Source organism: Solea solea, chromosome 9 (genome assembly GCF_958295425.1).
Source record: "Solea solea chromosome 9, fSolSol10.1, whole genome shotgun sequence".
NCBI lineage: Eukaryota > Metazoa > Chordata > Actinopteri > Pleuronectiformes > Soleidae > Solea > Solea solea.
Window position 1 is genome coordinate 9,209,917 of NC_081142.1, and position 26,915 is coordinate 9,236,831.

Below are 26,915 nucleotides of genomic sequence, written 5' to 3' on the forward strand. Positions count from 1 at the left end.
ATACATGCCAGTGGTAAATGGATACGTACTGTTACTCCATTTTAAAAAACATATTCAAACACAAACAACAATTAAATTATAATAGATGATTAAATGGGAATTCAAAGTATTGAGAGCAACTAGAATGCTGCTTAAGCATGAATTAATTAATTGATGCTTAATAATCCATGTATATATAATTATCCATATGTGACATAATGAAGATCACTCACAGGAGACATTTAGTCCTCATGGAGACCAAAACCTGGGCCATACTTTCTGGGTAACTGGATAGGTTTCGGGTTAATGCCTTGTTTAGACTGTCCTAAGAAGAATAGCTGTGCCAACCAGTGTGTGTGTGTGTGTGTGTGTGTGTATTATGGTTTAGATGTGTCTGTAAGTGGAAACCAGCCTTGTTGGCAGCCTCGTCACGTGATCTCCCATGGCAACCGGCGGCGAGTGTCATCAGTTCCGCAGCCTCGGTGGTGATGGTGGTTGGTGGTGTCAGCTCCAAATGTCCTGCCGCACTTCATCACTCCTGCTCTCTCTCACTCTCTCTCACTCTCTCCCACACACACACACACACACACACACACACACTCTCACACACACACGCGCGCCGTCAGACACCAAGCAGACTCTGAAACTCTGACAAGAAACTGAAAAGTAGCGGCAGCCATGAATCATCTTAACCCAGGGTAGGTGCAGTTTGTTGTTGTTGTTGTTAACTTTATTATGCATGTCAGATCTGTTTACAGTCGTCGATTTGTATGTAGCTCGTTAACTCACATTTAAACCCCAGAATAACTTGATACATGTCTTGTATATTGATACTGGGAGTAGAATATATGTCACTCCAGTGGCAACTACTTTAAAATGACTGAGTCAACTGTCCACCAAAATACACAAATGACACTTGTGTTGGCTTTATATTTGCTGACAACACTTAATAAAAGTGTTAAAAACACAACAAATAGCCCAGGTATTTAAAGGTACTGGAGCATTTACATTGGTTGCTACTCCATGGCAAACTTTTTACTCATTAACATTTACTCTACACACACACCAGTGCTACAATTAAGTGAGTGTGTTATTTAAGCTAATTTAAAAGTTAAGTTGTTGGTGGTGATGTCTTATGGAAGTTGGTATCCATATGTTCTTTATGTCTGGACTTAAGTTAATCATTCATTATTTATTTCCCATTAAAAAAAGCACTGCACATCCCCAAAACCAAGTTTTGCTTTGGACAACTGTCAAATTACTGGAACTTATTACAAAAAAGAATGCTTTTTTTCTTCTCTGCGTTTGCTTTTAAAGGCCATCTAAAGGCAATTCTTAATGACACTTGTAAATGTTTTACCACAATTTGACACTGTTTTTAAGTTTCTAAAGACTTGTTTATTATTGTTGTGTAAGGCCAACATTGTCAATAACAATTTGTTCTTAATGTTTTGCCAGGTAAAATAAAGGTTAAATAAATAAATAAATAAGATCCATATTTTTGTATTACTGCTCTCTGGATTTAAGTTAATCATTCATTACTTATTCCGGCTCCTAATTTTTCATCCCTGAGGTTAAATTTAAACAAGTAATAAAGAATGAGAGAAGTCATGTATAAAATGATAGTACACCTGCACACACACAGGTAGACAAAGGGGCGACAGTCAGGGTTAAGTGTCTCATCCCATCTTATTCCTGTGTGTAATCAGACACTGGTAACAGACCCCAATAGTCGTAATTGTCCTGCACACAAATGTGAGAGGAAATCAAATCTGGTTTGGAAAAAAACTGCTTCCAGACAGACTGATGTCTCAGTAATGAGGACAACAAACAAACAAACAGTGGTGCTGTGGCCAGTTGAACCATTCGGTTAAGATTCTAGTTTTCTGTTAGCAGTAATCAAGAACTTCCACCAAGGACTGTTGTGAAAGTTAAAGAATAGAGTGAGGATATTGTTCATGAAATGAGGCCTTGTTTCTGCAGTCTGCTTTCAATCTACAACAGTCTGACAGACAAACACCTCGCTGGATACTTCAGCAACACTCGCATCAGAAGACACCTGCAGAGAGCAGGACTGGTAAGTCAATGCAATGATGATGATGATGATGATGATGAGAAGGTCCACTAAAAATTCAATTTGTACTTCTGTTACTTACTTACTTACTGTTTTAATACTGACATTAAAGGAATACTTCACCGATTTGCATTTAGCTTTGTGTTACTAGAATAGGGGTAGTATTGTGACACTTGGTCCAAAGCTTGAAACTGCAACGCTGCAACACAGTGTCCGCCATCTTTGCTAACAGTTACGCTAACAGGACCAAGTGTCACTGGTGGGCATGTGACACAGAAAAGAACGAAGATATTTCTCAAATCAGGGGAAACTGAGGTTGGGAAGCACAATTTTTCAAAAATACTACCCTTATTCTAGAAATACAAAGCTATGTATATGCAAATAGGGGAAGCAGTATTAGTATAATTTAGAATGTGTTCTCAACAAAAACAAAACAATATCCCTACAACTTCTACCGCTTTATCCTCCACGTGAGGATTACGGAGGGGGTCAGTTTAGTGTCCTAATCCCCAAATCTGCATGTTTTTGGGCTGGACTGGAAGGCAATTAAGTTAAGTTTAATTAATTTGAACCATCCTAGAATTAGGATTAGGATTAGGAGCAGTGGGCTGCCACACTGAGTAGCGCCCGGGAGCATTGGGAGTTGGGTACCTTGCTCAGGGGTACCCCAGCCCTTTTTGGCCGGGTGGGGATTTGAACCGGCGACCCTCCAGTTACAAGTCAAGTTCCCTTTCCACTTGGCCACAGGCTGCCAATTCTGAAAATGTTACGGATATCGTGTGTGAGAGTTCCAGAGTGGCTGAAAGCCCTGGACCCTCATGGTAACGAGATGGGCACTGTGTGCGATACTGAAATCTATTAACAATCTCGGTCATTAGGTACTTGATGAAGAACTAGAAGGTTGTTCCTCGCTGAGCACAGCTGCATAAATCATTGTATAAAACCTGCAAAAGAAAAATAATTATTACGGAACAAAATGCTGCAGTGATGCACACAATATCTCGATCATTGTTTTAAAACTCACACTGATTGGCCTCTGCTGACACTATTGTTGGTTTCAGATCACCAGGAGTGGGCGCATTGTTCCAGACAAAGAGTACAGACACAAAGTGATCCACAGAGCCCACCAGAGACATGTTCGTGAATGCCTGGCCCAGGCCATTTTCCACAAGGTGCTGGAGATGGAGGTGGGGTGAACACAGTGTACCACAGACAAAGGCAGTGTGGGGGGGGGTTGAAGAAACAAAACACTGCAGACTAATTGCTGCTTCTAATTGCATATAAACTGTGTGAGTTTGTTCTGTGCCCCTGTCATGCAGCGTCTCCATCAAATAGAGATCAAAAGAAAACTGGAGGAGTTTGCAAGGAGGGAAAGAGTGCATAAAATCAAGGTAGATCATTTACATTTAAATACTACTTCACTATTTTATAAACTAATGGCTCTTAACATGTTGCTCTTAAATTGATTATTCATTTAAAAAACAGCCTGTGTGAAATAATCTTGTTTAGTAAAATGTAATAGTTTTTATATAACCACACTCAATATAATAATAATAAATGGTCTTTTTGGAAGCTGGAGCGCTCTAGAAGGTATGAAGAAGACATCATCCGCATCCTGTCTCCACGCCCCCCCACAGGGGCGAGGGGCGTCCGAAAACAGCACTCTGGGCCCGAGGGAGATCACTCTGAATCCTCCGAGTCTGTGAGTGTCCGCCTTAGTGCAACAGTAGATTAAGAGGGCAGTGTTTTATTGTTATCAGCATCAGCATTGTTGTTAACAATAACTTTCGTTTGACTTCCTAAGAGAGTCAAAGTCACTATAGTAAAAACTGAAAGAAAACAATGCAGTGTAAGGAAATTCACAAACAGGAAGAAATCTCTATCAGCCTTACAAAGATTTATACAGATTTCAGTTGCAACCAAATTCCTTGGAATGAATCAAAATGTCTTCACAAGAGTCACAAATGACATTAAAAGAACTGAGTATATTTCAGATTAAATCTGTCAATAGTTTTTTCCCAAACTTGTTTGGTCTAGAAAATGTTGTTCGGTGTTTACCAAACCTAGAAACTATGATGTCCTCAATTGATTTCTTTGTTATATAATAATATTCACATTTAAGCAGCTGAAAATTGAACTTGATTTAATTATTGAAAAAACACTCTAACAGATCAATTGATTATCAAAATAGTTGACGATTAATTCAGTAGTTTACTGTCAAAGAGGAGCAATGAAACATAAAAATAAAACATTCACTTTTATGAAGCTTAATGAGGTAATCATGGATTAAATCCAATAATCATTGCAGCACTATGTTACAATTAAAATGAGGCATTTACCTGCGGCTGGTTAGATCAGTATAGAAACTAGAAATCTGTGTGACGGAACACTGAGCAACAATCAATAAACATATCATACTCCTTGATGATGAACAGTGTGACAGTAATAGTGTGTGTGTGTGTGTGTGTGTGTGTGTACTGTAGCTGGGATCCTCTCGACCAAACACAGCTCCAGGGAAAATGCAAAGGCCGGTGCGTCTGAAGCCGATCCACAGTAACAGCACCACAGCTACACTCAGACGCAGCTCTCCTTACAGACTCCTTAGGTCTGCCAACGACAACGAGCAGCTCTTCAACGGCACTGTGAGACTGTCACACCTCAGACACACACACACACTCTCAGATTTGTGTGTTTCCTTCTGTAAAAGGCAAAATCAGATTCATTTTAATATGAATATTATCATCTCTGTCATAAAAGGAGTCCCGGAGATGTTTGACCACAAAAGAGACCTCCAATGGCGTCTCCCCATACTGCCTCCCAGTCATCAACAATTTTGTCACCCCCGTCCCTCCAGCCACAAAGAGGAAAGAGAGGGCAGTAAAGGTCACTCCCAGCGGCACGCTCCGGGGCCGCAGACTGCGTCCTACCACCGCCACCAGTGTAGCTGACGTCAATGAGGTGTTAAACGCTCTTCTCTTTTCCCAGGCAACAAACACTTCCAAGCTGCAGCCTCCTGATATTGGCTTCTCCAAACTTGGCACATCATGGACAAGCTTTTCCATGATACAAATACAAGACCACGATTAGTGAGACTTCAGTATTACAAGCTGTTATTCCATTTATAGTGCCAGATCACACACATTAATTATTCAGGATGTTAGAAGAATACTCTAGACATTTCTCAGAACTTTATGACAGCCACTTGTGTCCATCAGTCGCGTAGAGAATTTGAGTAATTCCTGGAAAAAACTGGATTAAATTGATGTTGAACTTTTCAGGACCGTCCAATGCTGAGGATCTCCGTGCAGCAGAGCAGAGTCAGTGTGAATATGGTGTACTTTGGCAAAACAGTGCATCTCTCCCACGACATGATCGACATGAGGGACGAGGTGAAAGTCTTCCAGCAGCACTGTGGAGGAGAGAACCTCTGTGTGTACAAAGGCAAGCTCCGAGAGGGAGGTCAGTGTGACTCGATCTGAGTATATGTACTAAGCACAGATCCATCACAGGGTTCAGGATTCTGTTCTGTTCATCTCCATCCTCAATCTGTCCCTCAGAGTCTTTCCAGTTCATTTCAAGACGACACAGAGGCTTCCCCTTTAGTTTGACCTTCTTCCTGAACGGGCTCCAGGTCGAACGGCTGAGCTCCTGCTGTGAGTTCAAACACAGGAAAGGCTCCAGACTGGGCGGCAGGCACGGACACTTTGGCTTATTCAGCGTGGAGGGGGCGTCGCCCTGCTACAAGTAAGACACACATGTGTCTCTAACAAGAGAATATTAGCAGTATGTTCAATAATGAACACGTTATGTTGTTTGTTTTATCAATACAATACAGGTGTCGATGACCTATATCGTTAGATTAACGGACATATATTAGACTCATGTCCACCCTGTTCTCATGACTCTCAAATAAAGTTCATGCTTGATGAACATTTTTGCAGGTGCATCATCGCAATGGGATTGGACAAAAAACCCACTCCTCCACCAAAGAGAGCCAAAGAAGAGGGAGGAAGTGAGGTGTCGGTGTCCAGCCCAAAAGAAGCTGCTGAGATGGAAACAGAAAGGACTGGTGAGGAGGACACGTCCTCCCATTCAGACTGTGAAACGAGACAGGGACTGGTCAAAGCAACCGCGGAGGACAAAGCCAGAGATGGTATGACTGAGATGTCGACGGAAATTATGAATAATATAAGACATGGGTGTTCGTCACTCAGTGTCTACTGCGTTTCCCCTTAGATTATGAAGAAGACTTTGAAGCAGATGACGAAGGCCCCGTGGAAGATGAACAAGAAAAGATCCCTCTGTCTGCATCCAGTGACACAGAGTCACAGGTTAAAGACAGAGACACGTCTGAGACGCAAGACGACGAGAAGGATGGTGAGTGATCGTACTCAAATAAAAACCTTCAAAAAGGTGACTGAGCCTTCTCCCAAAGATCAGGGAGGCAAACACATTGGACACACTGGCTATTTCATCTTTTTCTTTTTCCTTTTTTTATTCTTTGTCAAGTTTTTGAAAAGCATTATGTAAATAATAAGGTATTATCATTATAAAAGTAAAGCATGACTTATAAGTTCATTTTATTAATTTGAAACCTGTAAAATATGATAATTTGATATCTCAGTTAACGGTTGATTATGTATTTGTCAGGGATGTAAAAAAAAATGGAGGACCCAAATGCAGATGTGAAAAAAAACTGAAAAACTTTCTAAACTTTAAAAAAAAATAGTTTATGAGGACCTCCACTACACTGAGAGGAATAAAGCCTTTGTATATTAATTTATACTGGTGGTGTGAAGATTTTAAAATGCTCCCTGTTTCTTGCACAGAGGACATAAAGTCTCGTTCAGGCTCCAGCTGTTCAGGCAGCGACCAGGAGGTGAGCGATGCGGAGGACGCGGAAGATTCCAAAAAGGATGAGAAAGCAGAGCTCCATCGAGAGGACAACCAAGAACTGAAACTGAATCCAGAAGAAGCAGCAGCTGCCACTGAGGGCGAGTCGGGTTTAGCCAGGGACTCAGATTTACAGCACAGTGCAGGGGACAGCACAGAGATCAACGTCTCCGACACCAGCGTCCCCTCAGGACAGGAACACAGACAGAATGATGACACCTCAGAGGGAAAAGAAGCTGAGAGTAGAGGAGAGGAGGGAAAACGGGATGAAGAGGAACAGGAGAGGGGTAAGTAAAGAACAGGGTGAGGAATGGATCAGTCCATCTTACATGGAGGTTTTTCCACTATTATCATTACATGAGTATCTTTGAGCCTGAGCCATTATGAGCAGATTTGTAAACATAGTGGTACATCAATGAAATAATTACTGTTACAGTAATGCAGTATTGACAGATTGTTACCTTAAAATCATAATGTGATTACATTATAATAGTGGAAAAATTATGTTTTCTTTTGACTTTTCGTGTGTGTGAAATGATTTTCTGTCTGATTCACTATTTAATGTCAAACACGTTTTTTTTTCAAAGTGAGTTTGATATTAAAAAGTCATTCTTTATCCTGTCAACTTGTGTATTCAGGAAAGCCCTTTTTAACTGCTTTGTTGATAGTTGCAATATACACTTTGGCTTTAAATGGCAAACGTTAGTGAGATGAATAAATTATTCAAAAGTAGAGCAAAAAATAGAACATGGATTTACTGATTGTACACGCTTTATATGTGATGAAAAATATTTGTGTAGAGAGTACAACTATAATATGTGCAGCATTGTTTGATTCATTTCTAATTACTTGCAAATATTGTAATTCCACATATTATATAAGTTATTTCCACAGTTAACCTGTGCTCCTGGGATGAGTTTGCACAAAAGAGGCAACAGTCAAAGTGATTTTATTTCTTTTTATAAACTTTGGTTTAAGTTTCATTTTTGTGTTGCATTGTCTTGCTGTTTTTTTGTTGTTGTTGTTTTTTTCATCTTCTGTGTAGTGTTATTATCATTTTGCATGTTGTGCTTTTCCCTTATGTTTGCACTTGGACAGATTAAAGATGATTTTCTTTTTTGCATGTTTTTGTCATTGCCTCCGTTTTTTGTTGCATTTGCATTGCACACATTCAACCACATTGTTACTAAAGCTGCTGTCAGGGAAACACTCCTAAATTAATCCATCAATTTGTTAATTTTCAACTACTTTATCCTCCACATGAGGGTCACAGGGGGCACTGGTGCCAATCCCAGCTGACATAGGGTGAAAGGCGGAGTACACCATCGCATGGCCACATACAAACAAACAATCATCCACGCTCACGCCCAATTTAGAGTGTCCAATTTGTCTAATCCCCAAATGTGCATGTTTTTGGTGGGAGGAAACCGGAATACCCGGAAAAAAATCCACCCACACATGGGGAGAACATGCAGACTCCATGCAGAGAAGCCCTTGTTATGACCTTCATGCTACAAAGGCAAGAGTGCCAACCACTACACCAACCCAAATACTCAAGTTAAAAAGTTAAATCTCTGTATTTCCACAGCTATTACTGATCGAGATTGTCTGGTCAGTGATTGTTACTGGTGTGTTTCTCATCCTGCGTTCTAGCATGACCTCAATCTCTGGAGAACGTGCGAGCAACTCCTGCACGCACTTGCGTTTACACCCGATCCAAACAATATCCAGAGAATGTTTGCACTTCAGTGTCAGGACAGAACAGTAAATCAAAAAGAACTATTCCAGTATTCCACAACATTTTCATTCAGTCATTTGTGAACAAAAATGTTCACAAAGTGACAGAGGGAGGAGGAAGGGGAATGTTAACGGCAACAGCAGACAAGAAGTTAGACAAAAGTCGACATTGATGACAGCAGCTTTATCATTAGTCGCTCACAGAGTTCCTGTGGACATGATATTTTATATCATTGCATGTGCCATGTCTCCTCTTGTTTCCTAAGATAACTTTGTGCAGGAGAAGATCACAGAAGCCATACTAAACGAGTCCCAGAAGAGCTGTGAGCCTCAACTGACCGACGCCGGCACTGAGGAGGAGGAGGAAGCCACCGATAAGGGACATGAACAAGACAATGATGGTACTAGTTTGTTTTTATCATATCACTTTGCTGTCTGTGATTTTCAAGATCATTTTTGTCGAAAATGTATACATTTTCCAACTTATTTTTCATCTTCCAGAGAAATCAGTGACATTTGAGAAGCAGAAACAGACCCTGGCCGAGGAGACACAGAGTGAGGAAAATGCCAATGTTGGTGAAGCTGAAGTGGTCCAGGTTCAGGAAGACACATCTGAGCCAAAAAAAGAGGACAGTGTAACTGAAAAAGAGCTTCATGAGAACAGTGACGATGCTAAAGATGAGACGGTCACAAAAGAGGAGGAGGATGAAAAGCCTGCATCAGAAGATGTTGAAGAAAAGGATAAATCAGAGGACATGGGTGCAGCAACACAACCTGTGGCGGCGGAGAACACGATTGAAGAACCCAAAACTACAGAACCTCGGGAAGATGGAGGAGCTGAATGCACCGATACAACCACTGCACCAAAAGATGAAGAACGAGAGGAGAAAAGTGCAGAAGCAGTGGAGGCTGACACACAGCCACAAGAGACAGGACAAGGGGCAGAAACCGGTGATGCAGATGTGTCATCAGTATCAGAGCCGGTTAAAAACACTGATGAAAAAGCAGTGTCAGACAATGCGGAGGAGGAGGTTATGACAGCGCGTAAGACAGTGGAGATGAAAGCAGAGCCCTCAGAGGAACAAGAGGCCATCAGCTGTGAAGAGGCACCTGTAACTGACACAGAGGAGAAGCAGCAGAGAGACAGCACAGACACACCGGCTGCATCACAGACAGGAGAATCAGTGGTGGAAAATACAGCAGGAATAAGAGAGGACAGTGCAAAGGGTGAGGCCAGTAGAGATGATATTAGAGAAACTGAGGAGGAAGCAGCAGAAGCAGGTAATGGTGGCAGTCGGCAACAAGAGGCGGAAGAAGAGCAAAAATCTGTGGATATAAACAGTGTGATAGAGAGGGAAACATGTGAAGAGGAAAGTAAGGAGGAAGAAAAACAAACTGAATCAGATGAACTGGCACAAGGTGAAAATAGTGATGGTAAAGAAAATAATGAAACAGATATAAAAGAAGAAAAGGGAAACGATGAATGTAAGGCAGAGGAAAAGGTAGAAAATGAGGAAAACATGGTAGAAGACACTAAAAGTGACAAAGCAGCTGAGAAAAGTGCTGAAGAGGAAGATGACGTTGCACATGAGGAGAAAGACAACGAATCAGAGAAAACGGAAAGAGACAAGTTTGGTGAAAGTGATGAGAATAAGAATGAAGACGAGGAATCTCGAGCAAAGGAGGCCACAGCTGATCAAACTCACGAAGGTGATGAAATGACTGAGACAAAGGCACAACTCAATGAAGAGAAAGAAGAAAAAGATGACAACGGGCACAAAGCTGAACAAAGTGAACAAGATGACAAAGAACCCGAAGGGGAAAATATCACAACTTGTAAGAGTGAAGAGGGGGAGGGAACATCCGAGATCACTGAAGAACCGGAGAAAAGCACTGACCATGTAAAAACAGCTGATGAAAATACTGCTCAGTCAGAGGATGTTGGTGATAACGAAGCAACAGCCGGGGAGATGTCAGACAACGTGGTGGAGTCTGACGACACAAAGAAAGACACTGAAGGGGCAAGTACCAAGAGTGAAAAGGGAGACGTCAACGCTGAAAATGGGGAAATGTCAAACAGAGGAGAGAGAGAAAGTCATGATGACGAGACAGAGGCTTCAGATGAGGTGAAAACAGCCGAGCACGTTGAAGATGAAGGAAAATCAGAGCAGGTACCGAATGAAGAGAGAAGTACAGAGGTCAAAGAAGAGTCTCACGATGATGGTGATGGAGATGAGTGCGGTGAAAAGCAAGAGTCGGAGCTAGAAATCACTGGGACGGAGAAAACAAACACAGAAAATAAGACAAACACAGGCAGAGAGGAGAGTGAGGAAACAGAACAAGATGAAAATTGCAACACAGCTGACCTCAATACTGAAAACAGAGAGTCCCACTCAACCAGAAATAATGATAATATGAGTGACATGATCGTTGCTTCTTCAGCAGATCAGGCACAGTCTTCAACACCAACGGCTTTAGGTTCCCCGGCTCTCAAATTAGATGAATTCACTGCGATATCGGACAAAAACCCACACACTGACGAAAACACTTCTGGTGGTAACATCTCTGCTGCTGACGGAGAGAACGGAGGAGACATGGAGGAGGTAAGCAAGGCCTCGGAGGAAGGAGCGAGTGTGCTGCTCAAACCTCAAGCAGCAAACAACGAGGCTGATGTCGCGGAACAGAGCGTCACAGTGGCTACGGAAACTCCAGAGGAACTAGCTAATGAGGACAAGACTGATCTGGTCACAAACTGGATAAACATGCATCAAGAATCAAAGTTCTTCAAGAAGTTTGTCGAACCCTTCGATGAACTGAGGGACGACACTTCACACGCGCCAGTGTCCAGCTCCAGTAAAGAGGAGACAACACCTGCAGAGCAGCAGAGACTCGAGAGTCCACTCAAGAATGAGCAAACAGAAAAAAGTCAAAGTGAGGATCGAGAGAAAAACAATGTGGAAGACCTGGAGGGTGATCAGTCTGATGATAAACCCCATGAAAATAACCAGGACAAAAACAGTCTCCTAGAGAAGGAGGAGACTGAGGTGAAGGACTTATTAATACAAAAAACAGGAAGTGAAGACAGTGATGAAGACTCTACAAAAACAGAGAGAAAGGGAAGCAAAGGATCTGTAGGCGAAGACAAGATGGACGACGAGGAAAACAAGGTTCAAGATGAACCGAGGCAAAGTGATATATTTAAAACTGAAGTGGAAAGCATCGCAGGAACCCTTCATTCAGTAGCCAGTGGCAAACCTAAGAGTGAAGAGAAAACTATTTATCATGATCCAGGGACAAAAAGTCCCTCGCCTGCATCCAAAACAGAGGAGCATCACGAGCGCTCAGTGAGTCCGGATGGAGCGAAAGACACAGAGGAAACATGGGGGAAAACAGACGAACCCAGTGGAGAAGTTACAGAAATAACTGATTTTACAACGTCCAAGTCTGACGACGGAAGCCAAGAGGAGTCCCGTGGCGGAGGGACGCAACCCAGACGGTCGGATGGGACCGTGAATAAAGAGCTAATCCAAGACATCAAACACACACTGAGTAAAGACAGACTGAGCTCGTTCTCAGTGGATGAGACTTTGTTTGGCCACAGCTCATATCCTTTGCTAAATGCTGCGAGAACAGAGAGTTTACATTAGAGCTTCACACCTCAGCGTGTGCTAAAGGGTTGTTTAATTATTAAAAGTTCAGGAATTACTCTGAAAACTTCCGCAGACACAAGAGAAAGCACTTTAACAAACATTTAGACAATCACATGACATTGCATATGTCCGGAATCTAACTTTTCTGTCACGTAATGTCCCATAAACTGGCTCCTCATTTACATAACGACCTCTTCATCATCTCCATGCTTCACTCAACAAATAGGAAGAAGCTGCATACAGAGTTTTGACGGCTGCATAAAATGTATACAATAGATCATCCCGTCCTTTTGTTGGTGACAAAGAGGCATCACAGGCTTTAGTGAGCTCTCAAGTGCAGCTGCGATCACCTATTACCTGTAAACAGATACTCTTCCACTTGTGCTCACAAATGACTGAATAATTCATCGATCTTTGGACTCCCACAGTGGCGTTAGCCCCCAGCGCACTTTATATTTCACCTGACTGGGCACAAGCCCAACTTCTCAGCACCTCCACCGCCGCTTATATCCGTGTAAACAAGGATCTTAGGTCAGTAATTTGACCTCATTTGTTTAGATGACTCTGTATCTAGTCAAACAGTGACCTAAAGGTAACATTCTCGTGAATAGACTGATTCTAATTAAGCTGATAACGTGTAAAAATGTCAAATCTGGGCACTGATTTGTGTCTTTGCTGCTAATACTACCTCTTTTTTCAAAAAAAAAAAAGAACCCACTATACTTCACATGTATTTATACTGCCTTGTCTTTTGAGTTTATGCATGTTTGTGATCTGTCAGCGACTGACTGCTTGTGTGATTTTTGCCATTCAGAAAATAAAATTAGAACTGAGATGGAGAGCGGCTTGTTTTTTTTACCCTTCAAAAATGAAGGTGTGTACAGTACACACTTTCTAAGACAGTATCAATACACACACTTCTTTAATTATATTTAAAACAGGACCTAGAAGCTTCATCTCAGTATTGAAAAGTTTACAAAACATATCATAAAAGACTGGACATGTTGGGAAGAACATACCACGTAAACTAACAAACAACCTATCCTTACACAACAGCGAATGAGTTAACATTTAGCAATGTATCTAACACTCCTGCCGTATATTTATACAAGTGTAAATTCAATTTCAAACCTATTTGATGAATATCTGAATAAATAAAGCCATAATAAAGAGCAGTGGGTGTTAGTTACTGTCCTCGAAGCTGCCGCTGCTGCTGAAGGAAGAGCAGAATCTCATGGTGCTCATGGGGTCGGACACATATCCTGAAAAACAGGGGGTTTCACTGGTGAATAACACCATTGACTGATTAGCAGTATACTTTCTCAGCTCTCTGCATTTCTCTTACTTCCTACTCAACAAATCACATGCACATATCTATACAAACAAGCATGTTCAGTGCTGCCACAGCCTGACGTCTCTCATGCCTTCATAGAGCCGTGCTGTTGTAGGGGAAACTATTAAAAATGCATCACTGAGCCACTGTGTTGCATTAGGTAACACCTTCTTTCATCCCTATGAACATAGGCACTGTATTTGTTTATTCATTTATCTATTGGTTTATCTATCCACTGTCCCAATGCCATAAATATTCACCAGAGCAGTAAATGTTTATTGATTCACAACTGAAGAAAGTCTCTGTTTAATAGTGGTTGTTTTAATACCACAGTGCTCATCGTGACCTAGATGTGTGGCACAGACTGTAAGACAGGAATAATATTAACAGGCACTACTAGCTTGAGCTCAGCAATGAACCATTAAAGGTGGAGTGCATCATTTGTTTCTAATACACTTGATCTTATTCGCTGAAATCCTCTTCATGTCCCGATAGACACCAATAAATAAATAAGTTTTGACATGACCACAGGGGCTTTATAGATTACTGCCTGCTACTGCAACCTTTTCCAGATTTCTACCCCATTGGATTTCTTTCTTTTATTCTTGATAGCTCTGCAGACATGGAATGGATTTGAACAAATATTCCATCAAAGTGTTTAAGAAACAAATTACAACTGCTCCAGCTTCACTTCTACAAACTAAACAACTGTCAGTGTACAGTGTAATATGTGTACTCTGCCTACGAACCATTTCGATCAATGGGAGGAAACTGCATATTCCTCCTTAGTTCCTCCAGTGAGAGGCCTCCAGATGCTCGCCGTTGCTCGCTGAAAATGAAAATATAGGTTAATATAACTTAATATAATTTGAACTCTAAATCCAAAATGTAAACTGATTCCTTTCCGTGGAGAAATAGAAAAATGAGATGCAGCCAGACACACACCAATTTTAAACAAGTAATGTTTGAAGTAATAAAGTAATAACAGACTGCTCTCACTTTCTCTGCAGAAGTGCCACGTGCAGAATTCATGCAGGAGTGACCAGGCATTTTTTTTGTATGTGGTTAAATCAACACTTTGTGTGGAATATAAGGATGAGGAGGAAAGTCTGTGGGTCTGTCCTTTCATAGAGCACCAGCAGGAACAGGACAAACAAACCGATGGCACATCACAATAACCCCACCTCCAGTTACTGGGCTCACAATGACTGTTGCCAGGATTCAACTACACACACACACACACACACACACACACACACACACTGTCCTTCCTCCTGAGTCAGAGTGCCATGCATGTTTTATTGCATTTGCTTCCTTTGTTTCCTGTTTGGTCTCTGAGCAACTTCACTCTTAACAGTAACTAGTCTACATGTTACTGGCAGAGCAGTTGTCCTCTCAACAAGCCCAGACATGATGTTGCTGGAATTCCTTTTTATAGACATTCTTCAGCTAAAAACCTTTAAGCTTGAGCTTTGTTTCATTTCATTTACAAAACTGCCTTTAATTGAATTGATGACGTGAGAGCCATTTATCTAACTGCCCCAATCAAGAGAAAGTGTTTTATTTGTTTATTTCACTTAAACTGAAAGATCTGCAGGTTGCAGGTTATCCCTGCATCAATCAATCCCACAACTCCAACTGATTAACCCTCACCTCTCTGGGGACATTCATCTTTTCTCTTACCTCTGAGTCCAAGAGGCATAGGCACGAGTGTTTAGAGCGTACTCGAGCTCAAAGCGAGAACGAAGGGCGGCCACGTGGCTCCGGCCAGGTCCTCCTCGCCCGAGGAGACAGTCAGAGGAGGAGGAGGGTGACAGAGAGCCGCTACTGTTACTGGAGGCGGGAGACATCAGCTGTGGTGGGAGCACACGACAAAAGCAGAGATAAAGAAATGACTTAGCGAATTACATTGTTATGCAAGGCACTACAGGGGCTGACTTTTAAAGCTGGAGTGCCTAGTTTTTAAATATAGACGAATATCTATCCACACACTGTGACTCTTTATGTGACTCTTTCTTTCAATTCAACATATGTCTGAAAACACCAAGACGCGCCCATGAAAAGTATCAGAAGTGGATTTGTCTGCTTAAAATGAACCTGGACATTCAGCAGGGGCTTCACGACTAATCACAATCAGATGTTGAAAATGTATGCTCTGCCAGCAGCATCAAGCTCTTCCTCAACCACTGCCTGCATGCGTCAAACATGACACAGCGGCTACTGCTGTTCACTGCACTATGCAGCTCCAAGTTGCTGGATTAGGTATTGACAAGTAATGGCTACAGTAAAAGACAAAAGATAACACATAACTTACTGAAGCACCATAAAAAGAAAATCTAATGTCAGGAAGAAGGTAAGGGTCCATGTGAGTGTGTACATTCAAGAGAAAAGAAAAGAAAAGTTACCTCAACATTGCACAAGCATTCCTCCAGGTTGGAAACCACTTCGGAGAAGTCAGGCCTGTCCTGAAGCAGAAAAATAAAACCATTATGAATATATATATATGAGAATATATATGTGTATACATGCAGATATATATATATATATATATATATATATACATATACACATATATATATATATATACATATACACATATATACATATATACATATAAAAATATATATATATATATATATATATACATATAAATATATATATATATATATCTGCCCATAAAAAGCAAATGTGAACTCTGCTTCAAACACAGTTGTTAGATCTCCTGCCTTGCTGTAAAAGAACAAAGAGTTCAATTATACAGCACACCCCCAGACTGCAGCAGACAATATGTCCACCTGAGATCTGAAAACAAGCATGCAAGACATCGCAGCAAAAATGACGTCCACTCATTTAGATGCAAGTTACAAATCTATTTTAAAAGTTTTGTCTTAAGTCATTGATGAGACAAAAAAAGTTTGACCAGTTCATCTTTTATATACAGGTGATTCCAATGAACATATTTGGTAGTTTGTTTTTTTTATTTAAAAGGTCCCCTGTGACCCTGATGTGGTGGATAAAGTGGTAGAGGATGAATGAATGAATGAATGAATGAATGAATGAATGAATGAATGAAAAAGTGGGGAAAGTATATTTTCTGAGGTCATACACACAAATCTAAAAATGTAATTTCCGAGGCCAAGTGGAGGTTTGAACCAAATTTGAATTTGTTTTTTTCAGCTTCTCCCTCTCAGCGGGTCACCACAGCAGATGAGTTAGCAGAGATGTTGTTGTTTTTTATGCCGGATGCCCTTTTTCAACGCAACCCACATTCACCCTTCCATTCATCTGTGCTTGGGACGAGCACAGGGAGTACAATGGATGTGACACCTTCTAGTGGTCAATTAACAATGAGCAATGGGGATTGGGTACCTCACTCAGGGGTCCCACAACCCTTGACTTGATCTGGATTCGAACCGCGACCCTTCAGTTACAAGCACAATTCTGAATAAATCTCCCTTCTTGAGGCATTGTTGAGATTCTTGAGGTAATGTTCACAACAATGGGACAGTTTCTGGCTGTGCAAACACAGGGCAGCACGTACTGCTTCTAAACACTATGGTGGCTGTTATACTGAATAAGTGATGCATTATGAGAATTGTGCACAGTTTTTTAAAAAGTCAAGGTACAAGGGAGAAATATTACAAGGTCAAATGCCAGGGGAGACATATTGTCCATCAGTCTGCCAGCCAGTCTACCTGATAAACTAACTAACTGATAAACAGGAAGGAGACGAACCACAGAGGGAGAAATGTGTGAACATGCTCGGCCGTGTAATAACGTGTCTTAATTAGGCAGAGGAAAAAAAAAAAAACCTGCCTGGATAATTGTGAATTTCACTGTGCTGAGGGACGATCCCAAGTTCCTAAGTATGAACAGTCCTGCGTCAATGTATCATGAGGGGATTCATCAGTCCCACTCATTACTGCTGCACCAAACAGCTGACTCATCTACTTTAGCTACACAGAGCTCCACGGCCTAAAGACACTTGGTGACATGACTGTTCCTGGTAAGTGAAAATCAAGCTGCTGACCTCTGGACATGAGTTCCAGCCCCTCATCAGAAGAGCAGAGATGGGTTTAGGGATGGAATAGCCAACAGGAGGCCGGATGTGATGGTACGCCATGTCTGCTGCTGCTGCAGCTGAGGACAGGAGGACAATTTCATTTCTGCAGTACATTCTCATAATAATCAATAAAGAGCTAAATATCTGTAGCCCTGTTTCCTGCAGGAACACTATTATCAGTCTGTGGCTCTGTTGGTCAGTCGATCAGCCATTTCACCAACATTCAAACACCCAACACATATGTTATATGTTATATATATATATATTTATTTATTTTTGTTCTGATATTCATAGTCTGTAAGAAAGTGCAGGCCACAGCCCCCTGGTGGACCATGGTGGTATTAGGCCTTTTATCAAATTCATTGAAACATCTATTCTTTGTTCCATGAAAAAACAAATCTAAATCAAAACATATTAAATTATGTCTAATATAAATATGATGTTTCCCTTTGTTATTCACATTTTAATGATATGCTGTGTGTGGTGTTTATATGTAAGCGAGGGGTAATCACAATTATTTATTGGTAATTGGGGCAAAAAAACATTCTGTATACTTTATACGAAAGCCAGAAAAGCACCACGATAAATATAACAGTGGGCCTCATTCATTTGGAAATGTGTACAATAGTACACAAGATGAACATGGGTCTTTCCAAGGTACACCAAGTGCCAGGTAGTATCTGAGATGTTAACGTGGTAGCATATCACATTGTATATGGTGTTGTTGTTGAACCTAACTAATGTACCATAGCTGTGTTATCAATAATATGTGCTATCAATAATACCTCCATATCACGTGTATGTACTACAATATTGTAAAAATAACATGGTGCTTGCATCATAGTAGAAGTGCAGTATGTGTACATTTTGGTGCACGCACAATTTCTGCACTAAAAGACTAAACACCAAAAATGTTCACATAAAATATAAGAAGCACATTTGTCTAGGCTTGTCATACAATTTTGGGGTGTTTCCCACCTCACTTTACTCAAGCATGTGCACTTTAATATCACCATTAAAGTCATGGCTGGAGAAACATTACCTGGTTTCAAGTGAGCGAACGGAATTTCTCCCGTTAGCAGCTCCCACAGACAGAGGGCATAGCTGAACATGTCCGCCTTCACTGAGTAGCGAGTGCACTGGGTGAACACCTCCGGAGCCATCCATCGAAGGTTCTGTGCACACACACACACACACACACACACACAGGTTGGCCTAAACAAAAAAGTGTCATCCCTAACCTTAACCATAACCAGTTAATGCCTTAACCATAAATAAGGTTCTCTCTCATTAGGAAGAGGTTTTGGACTCCATGAGGAGAACTGGTCCTGACAAGGTCAGAGTTTAAGGAAGAGAAGATGCACACACACACACACACAATGAGGCCCAATTACTGACATAAACACTGCATCCCAGCAAGGGCAAGTAGTTCTTCACAACAGGAAGCTCCCAAGGGATGCAGCACACTTAACATCAAACTGCAGGCCAAGCACTCTGAAGTGATGAGTCAGCAAACCAAGACAGAAACTGCACGGAGGCAGTTTTTTTAAGCTGCTGGGTAAATGATGACAGGTGCCAGCCGAAGATCTATCTTAAGGTCCTGCACAGGAAAACTGCTCTTCTTCTTATTCTCTCATGGATGATGCAGATGGTGTGAGCGTATTTGGCCAGAGAAGCGAGCAAGCAAACTCTTTTCAATTTGTGTGTGTGTGTGTGTGTGTGTGTGTGTGTGATCACACAGAAAGGAGAGAGAGAGAGTGCACTGACCCCTGGCTGCTTGGTCATGTTATCCTCATCTACAGATTGTAAAAATCTGGATTCTGCAAACAAAGGGCAGTACATAATTATTACATTTAGCAGCAGAGCCAGTGAATAAACACTGTTTAGAAGAACTAACTGAAGTGAAACCAACAGAAAACAGAAACATGGCAGCGAGCAAATGGACCAGTGATGGATGACACTGATGATACTTACATAACAATATCACCTCCCAAAGAATGAAATGTTAAAATAATTTGATTTTACATTAAACTGCATCATAGCAACACATGCTAAAAGGGCCAAACATTTATTTAGGTGGCAGATAAAGTTTAACAGTGTAGATAAAGATTTGCTGTGTAGACTCTTTCATAGACTGTGTAACAAAATAGTTCATAGTGCAAAACAAACTGCCATTGCAATATGATGGTGACCTATCACTACATGATTGTCTTACATCACGATATGTTATCACAGAATTGTTGCATCATGATATTACTAGTATCGTGGAGCATGTATCATGTATTGTACCGTGAGGCACCCTGTGACTCTCACACCTAGTCATGAATACACCCACTCGTTTATACACAAATATTCAATAACATTCATATTTACGTCATTTCTCACCACTAGTGGACAAAAGGGCATTAGAGAATTGTCGATAATGTACTGACAGTGATCGTCCACTTATGCAATCATGAACAGTTACCTCCAAAATCAGCCACCACAGCGTGTCCGTCCTCATAAAGCAGAATATTGTGGCTGGAAGGAACACATGTATTATTTGCAATGACAACAGTTATTTCAGACCGTCAGCGCCACACAGTGTTATTAGTGCGGCACCCACCTGTTGAGGTCCCTGTGAATGATGGGTTGAGTGAGGTTGTGCAGGTACTCCATGCCCTTGGCCACGTCGATGGCAATGATTAGCTTGGACTGCAGGTCGATGAGCCTGTCCATTGACACATCATTAAAGCAGCAGCCACTTAGTGCTCGCTCAATATTCCCCGCCAATCACACATAGCACTTTACACGGATCAATAGGGCAGTCAATAAAGACAGCACCTGTCCCTACAGCTAGCGGAACACTTCGTCTGGATCAATGTTGATTGCTGCTCTGGGGGGAGAGAGGGAGACAGAGGGCTGTGTGTGACAAAAGAAGGGGGTCCTTCTAAAGAGGATAATGAGATTTGAAACAGTCAATTGTTTTGAGCAAACTTTTGTGCCTCTTTTTATAGCTCAGGATTAAGTCTCTGTAAATACCACAGAGTGACAGCAAATAAACTCCAACAATAAGCTTTTTTGCTAATAATACTAATAAACATTATACAATATTATTGAATATATGTGTTCACCTGTTAAAAATATGAAGGAATAAACATTGGAATGGTCTAGCAGTAAAAACCAAGATCAGAGCACGTTGTCAAAGATGACAACAGAGCTGAAGCAAGTTTTTTTTTGGCAAAGTGTAAGCAACAATTCAAAATAAAAACATTTATTTATTTATTTAAAAACATATATATTTATTATAATGTCTATCACAGCTTCCCACAAATTAATTATTGTGACGTGAACCTGCAACGACTTTATCACGCAAAGTCTTTAATATTTCTCTTTGTGAACAGAAACAGTGTAACATCTTCTGTTTGCTGCGTCCTTTATCTGGAAACAGGCTTTGTCTGAGGGAGTGTTTGTGTATACAGCGGCAGCACAGAGGCGGGCAGTGCTTATCCTGTGAAACTGCTCAATGACCAGTTGAGTTTAACAGTATAATTCATTTCTGAAAGTTTTATCAGGTTAAGGAGTTAGGTTTAAAGCTAAGCTTAAGCGGGATTGGGAGAATTTTCACATCAATTTGAATGTAACACAATACAGGTTTGAATATTTAAATGCGTGTGTGTGTGTGAATCTGTGATTGAATGATCTGTGAGACATTGTCAAATTCATAGCTTGTGTGTGTCAACAGGCCTTTACGCAGACTAGAGCACACGGTGAGCTGCGGTGTGTCAGCTTGACTTCCTCACCTCTTCTGCTCGTGCAGCAGCGAGAACAGTGAGCCTCCACTGATGTACTGGGTCACAATGGCAAACTGGCTGGGATCGTCCAGACACGCCCCCACAAAATGAATGATGCAGGGGTGATTGAGGCGACAGAGGATGGAGACCTCTCTGCAGAACATGTCCACATCTGACTTGGAGCAGTATGTGTTAGCGCGATAGCTAAAGAGGAGAGGCAAGAATTAGTCTAAGGTGGCAAAAAGGCCTCTATAACTGTGCGTGACAAAAGGACAAGTACCGTTTTATGGCCACAATTTTGTTCCGGTATTTGCCTTTATAGACTTTTCCGAAGGAGCCTGAGTGTTAAAACAGTTACGGTTATTAATATTACTGTCAGATCTGGAGGCGCACTTGTTAAACTGAAAATAGAATAAACTACCTGATCCAATAATTTCGTTGAACTCCAGCTCAGACAGCTGAAGGTGGAAATGGGATGGAAGGCTGACCCTGAGCAGGAGAACGTCTGCTTTCTCTGAAACCAAAGAGCCACATGTAACCAAGCATTAACCCTGCACACAAAAGTCACACAGTTTTTAATTCAGTGACACTTTTGCATTTGGTGCATTATTTTATAAGCTTGGCAAATGATTAGGTCACATTATACTTATATAATCTTAATTTTGGCAGAAATTAAACACTTCGCATAAGTATTTATGTGTAAATGTACAATTGCTTTAAAATCAAAAGTAATGTAGCCTTAGAATGAGCATTTTATTTCTTTATGGAGACCATGATCTTCAGCAAACACGTTTCTCCCTGATGTGCTTGGGATATATTGCATTATCATTATCATTTCTTCAGTTTCAGTTTTAGGTAAATAATAATTTTCAACCCTTGGGTTCAACACTTGATGTGGAGTTGATCTAAAATCAGTTTTCATTCAATTACTTTGTTAACCTAACTTGACTGAATTGAATGTTGTAACTACCGATGAATGTCTCGAGAAGACAGCTCTATAGTTCGCAACATCTGTGATGTAATAATATAATAATATCAGCCATATGTTATCTTCCCTGTGTCATGCGAGCTGACAGTGACGTGAGCTGTGGGAAGAATTTGTTGTGCTTGACTCCAGCTCACTACCTTTCGTCATGCTTTTGATCTTTCCCAGAGGAGACGGGACAGAAACGTAGGACCCATCTGGAAGAGAGTGGATGTATTCAGGCAGATCAGTGGGAAAACACTTGTGATTTCTTTTCCCAGATAATAACATTACGGGGGGGGGGGGGGGGGGGGGACTCACCCCCTCCTGGCTGCGAGTACTCATTGCAGGGAGAGTCATCTGGACGTTTGTAGTGCTTCAGTAAGGTGACAATGGCATCGTGACCTGGCAAACACAAACAAAGAAAGCTGTACCCGGTTTTTGTTGGTCGTTTCCTGCCAGCCAAGTCCATCATCATCATCATCATCATCATCATTCAAAACAAACCTTTTTCATATGCCCACATGAGGCACGTCTGCTCGTCCTTCTCCCCACTGGACCTGCTTGGGTCGCAGGCGACCAGGTTCATGTCTGCACCACTGTCCAGCAAAAACTGCACCAGACGGATGTGGCCGTGGAAACAGGAACTGTGCAGAGCTGAACATGTCACATCACACACACACACACACACACACACACACACAGAAGAAATGAACTCACACGTGATTCAACTAAACAGAGTCACGGTATAGTTTATTGGACGTGAGGAGTCACCTGTGTGTCCATCTCTGCCCTGATGGTTGATGCTCATAGCACTCTGACTCAACAAGAACTTCACCATCTCCAGGTCTTTACCATAGGTGCATGCACTGTCAGACAGGATATAGGACAGGAATAGTGTGTTTTAAGGTGACACTCATTAATGAGACTTTTGTCCATATTCAACCTAATGTATGCATGATGCTGTTTTCAGACTATAAAGACTCACAGTACCTGTGAAGTACTGTCTCACTAAATATGTTCTCCTTAGAAAAACTTTCTGTACCAGAAAGTTGTACGAGTTCCTTGGCTGCTGTGAATTTCCCGTTGTAGCAGGCCCTGATGAAACACAACGTTCAACACACTTCATGTCCACGCCGCACCATCAACTTAAGATTTTTCTACTAACACTGCAAGCTGTTTTACAAGTGTAACGGTGTGTCCCCGTAGATGTTGACAGAGTGCGGCTGTATTTCAAAGTTGCCTTGCAGGAGGAAACGCACAATCTCCTGGTGACCGAAACGAGCGCAGAAGTGAAGAGGGACGTGGTCTTCGTTGTCCTGGGCATTCACTGGAAGGGAAAGCAGGAGAGTAGAGGGCTGTCACCTCCAAATACAGATTTTATTAGCACCCCTGTGGTTTTTGTAGAAGGAAACCTGCCGGTTTAGCAAGTGGATGCACTGATGTTGCACAAAGGCTGTTTTACCATAATAGGAGGTAGAATATGTGTGTGTTTTATTACTAAACACACTAAACATAAGAAACGTGGACTCACCATCAGCTTTGCTTCCTTCCCCCATCAGCACTTTCATGATGCTGAGGAAACCCTTGGCAGCGGCCAGGTGCAGAGGCCGGTCTCCCACCTCACCACCCATATTCACATCTGCTCCAAATTTTAGCATCAGCTTTGCTAACTGGGAGGCAGAGAGAGAGAGAGAGAAATGTGTCAAATAGATCTATTTGGAACTATTTCGAATTAAATCAACAGTTCACAGATATGGTTAATAAGAGCACTTAACCTGCTCATGGCCACAGTAGCAAGCAATATGCAGTGGAGTGAAAAACACAGCATCTTGGACATTCACACAAGCTCCATTCTGCAGGAGAATATCTGCGGCCTGGTGAGAAAATGTATGAAAAGTGAAAAGTCAATCACTTTCTTCAGGTGAACTGAAAACAAGAGTTCAGGTTCAGTTCTTACCTCTTGGTTCCCGGCCAGTGTAGCAACATGCAGAGCAGTGAGTGCTCCGTAGCCCAGCTGCTGCACATCTGACCCTCCGTGAAGAAGTTCTGTCAGCAGCTCAGCATTGTCCTGTGTTATCGAGACAAGACATGGATTCACCAAAGTCAGGACAAACTCCAGGACACTCCCTTATTATCACTTATAATAATAATAATGCCTTTTATATCATGGCTTGGTCACGTTTCACCCCTATTTTCAAAAACAAACAAGTAAGCCTCTGTGGCTGAAACACCTCAGTGCTAGATTATTAAAAGAGTCAAACATGACTGTTCTGACTTTGGTTTGACATGTGACCCCACCAAAGAGCATCTTTGGCCAAGTGTGAGTACAGGAACCAAAAAAAGGCTCTTTAAGAGTGTAAATGTAGGCAACTGGACATTTTTGACATGAATTATCTTTAATTGAGGGAATGTGAACGGAAATACTTGAAATACATTTGCAGATTATAAGAAGAGAATTATGAGAATTATAAAAAGAAGAATGACTGAGAAACCTATAGAGAGACATAAATACACATCACAGGGCGTGGGGATTTAATACCCTCACTAACTTCAGCTCAGACTTGGCTATAAAACACACTTGTTTAGATGGTACTTCTACTCCACCATGTGGTAAAACATAGAAAGCTTTTTTTTTTTTGTCAGGTGACAAGTGACACGTGACACAAGCAAGAAGAGACAAAATCCTTACCATGTAAGCAGCCAGGTGGAGCGCAGTGAACCCGCTCCTCGACAGTCTGGAAGGACGCAGGCCTTTAAGGATCAGGGTGCGGATATGAGTCTTGTTCCCTGGTTACAAATATGAAGAGGAAAAGATGTTTAATTCAACACTAGATCAGGTCTACTGTTACAAAATAAGATCAGGAGTGCTGGAACCATAAGAAAACTGCTGCTTTAAAATGTGTTGCACTTTAAATAACAGTAACATTTAACCTTGATGCACAGTATAGTTCCATTGTTTACTTGAGGTAAACAGCAAAGAGGACATGCACACACAATAATTCCAGTCACTCCATGGTAATCCTTCTCACCGCTGCTAGATTTTGTTAAAGAGTTATAAATAGACTCCAGTAGTCATGCATACCTCCACATACGCAGCAGAGATGTAGCAGCGACAGCCCCTTCTCTGTGCGGTAGCTCAAATTCACCTTCTGAAAAGCCTCATCAGAGCTGAGCCACAGAAAATCAACATCACCTGCCTGTAACAACAACTGAAGCCCAACTGACACAGACATGAGCAAATACATGCATACATAGGCATAACAGAAGCACAAATATTCAAATGAATGCAAGTTTATACGATTATTGTGTTAAAATTGCTTAAGTAGAAAAGGTTTTTTTGTCACCCAAAAGCGAGGTTGAGGTCCGCAAGCTCACTGTCTTTGAGTTTGAGGTCATCGTCCAACCTCTCAATGATCACAGAGTACGACTCTGCCACCTTCTTCTTCCACTCGTCTTCACCACGTAAAAAGTTTCATTACATTATTTACATCTATATATATATATATATATATATATATATATATATATATATACACACACACACACATATACATACTTCTTTTCTTTTTTTTAATCCAATATTGACGTCAATAATCTTTACTTAAAAGAAGCCTTCTTACTTGCCAGAGTTAGTATAACAACAAAGTCAAACAAACACTTCTGGGCTCAAACTTTGTCAAACTCTGTGACCATTAAGAAAAGAAAATCACAAAGACCCCACACCATTACCTGTGCATGTCTGCGATGGTCTTGATTTGTAATTTCCCATTGATCGGTTTGTTGTCTTGTACAATGCACCGAGTAGTTTGGTGAATAAAGCAGTAACACAATCGCTCTCTCTGTGCCACAATAGCAAAGGTCCAGATAAAGCGGGATCGTGGCTGAGGGCTATAAATAAACACCTTTGAATGGAATGCCCAACAAGTATGACAACCGATCTCTCTCCAAATGCAAGCAAGCGTACATTAGCGTGATGCTGTGTGCGTATGTGTAAATGCGGAGTTTAGAGGTTAAAATAATGTTGAAGTTTATTTTTTTTAACACATTTTAAAAACAGTCCCAGCTGACCAAAGTGCTGTCCAAACAATACAAATAAGCATTTAAGCAAAAAATTAATTTGTATGATAAATATGAGCTAAGATCAACACATAATCGAGATAAAATTATAACAAAACAAGTAATCAGTGTGGACTGTAATACACAGCAGACATGCTGTTGGCAACATTTACATAAAAACAATGTAAAATTGTTAATTAAAAAAACAAAACAAATAAAACCCATCCCTTTACCTGCATGTGTTCATCTGAGGTTGCTGTTTTAAATGACTAATAATAATAAAGACTAATAATAAAGTGTTTTAAGACGTACCACTTCCAACCACTAAAAACTCAATGATTATCCAGAGCCCCTCAAATTTGACATTTTCATAAATAAAGAAAACTAATT

At 41.1% G+C, this 26,915-nt stretch overlaps 2 protein-coding genes across 3 annotated transcripts; one reads left to right on the forward strand and one right to left on the reverse strand.

Moving 5' to 3' along the window:
- Positions 1 to 588: 588 nt before the first annotated feature.
- On the forward strand, positions 589 to 12,330 carry erich3 (glutamate-rich 3). Its single transcript, XM_058638535.1, has 15 exons — positions 589 to 677; positions 1,963 to 2,056; positions 3,115 to 3,240; positions 3,373 to 3,444; positions 3,627 to 3,755; positions 4,537 to 4,695; positions 4,811 to 5,011; positions 5,332 to 5,512; positions 5,611 to 5,797; positions 5,995 to 6,206; positions 6,290 to 6,430; positions 6,883 to 7,233; positions 8,950 to 9,084; positions 9,185 to 10,975; positions 11,045 to 12,330. Exons 1-15 carry the CDS (start codon positions 658 to 660, stop codon positions 12,328 to 12,330), a joined length of 5,085 nt encoding a protein of 1,694 aa, XP_058494518.1. The 5' UTR covers positions 589 to 657.
- Positions 12,331 to 13,238: 908 nt separating this feature from the next.
- tnni3k (TNNI3 interacting kinase) lies at positions 13,239 to 26,434 on the reverse strand. 2 transcript variants are annotated; one of them, XM_058638449.1, is made up of 25 exons: positions 26,199 to 26,434; positions 25,814 to 25,922; positions 25,552 to 25,637; positions 25,159 to 25,256; positions 24,427 to 24,537; positions 24,245 to 24,343; positions 24,001 to 24,139; positions 23,652 to 23,796; positions 23,460 to 23,564; positions 23,241 to 23,335; positions 22,974 to 23,123; positions 22,788 to 22,871; positions 22,628 to 22,684; positions 21,924 to 22,016; positions 21,783 to 21,840; positions 21,512 to 21,706; positions 20,335 to 20,439; positions 20,197 to 20,249; positions 19,497 to 19,549; positions 18,772 to 18,904; positions 17,697 to 17,806; positions 16,072 to 16,131; positions 15,350 to 15,519; positions 14,416 to 14,495; positions 13,239 to 13,595 (listed from the first exon to the last, which is right to left on the reverse strand). In XM_058638449.1, exons 1-25 carry the CDS (start codon positions 26,236 to 26,238, stop codon positions 13,516 to 13,518), a joined length of 2,508 nt encoding a protein of 835 aa, XP_058494432.1. In that variant the 5' UTR covers positions 26,239 to 26,434; the 3' UTR covers positions 13,239 to 13,515. The 2 variants fall into 2 exon arrangements, with proteins under 2 accessions (XP_058494432.1, XP_058494433.1); XM_058638450.1 differs by lacking the exon at positions 25,814 to 25,922 and having other exon boundaries at positions 26,199 to 26,261.
- Between the last annotated feature and the right edge of the window lie 481 nt (positions 26,435 to 26,915).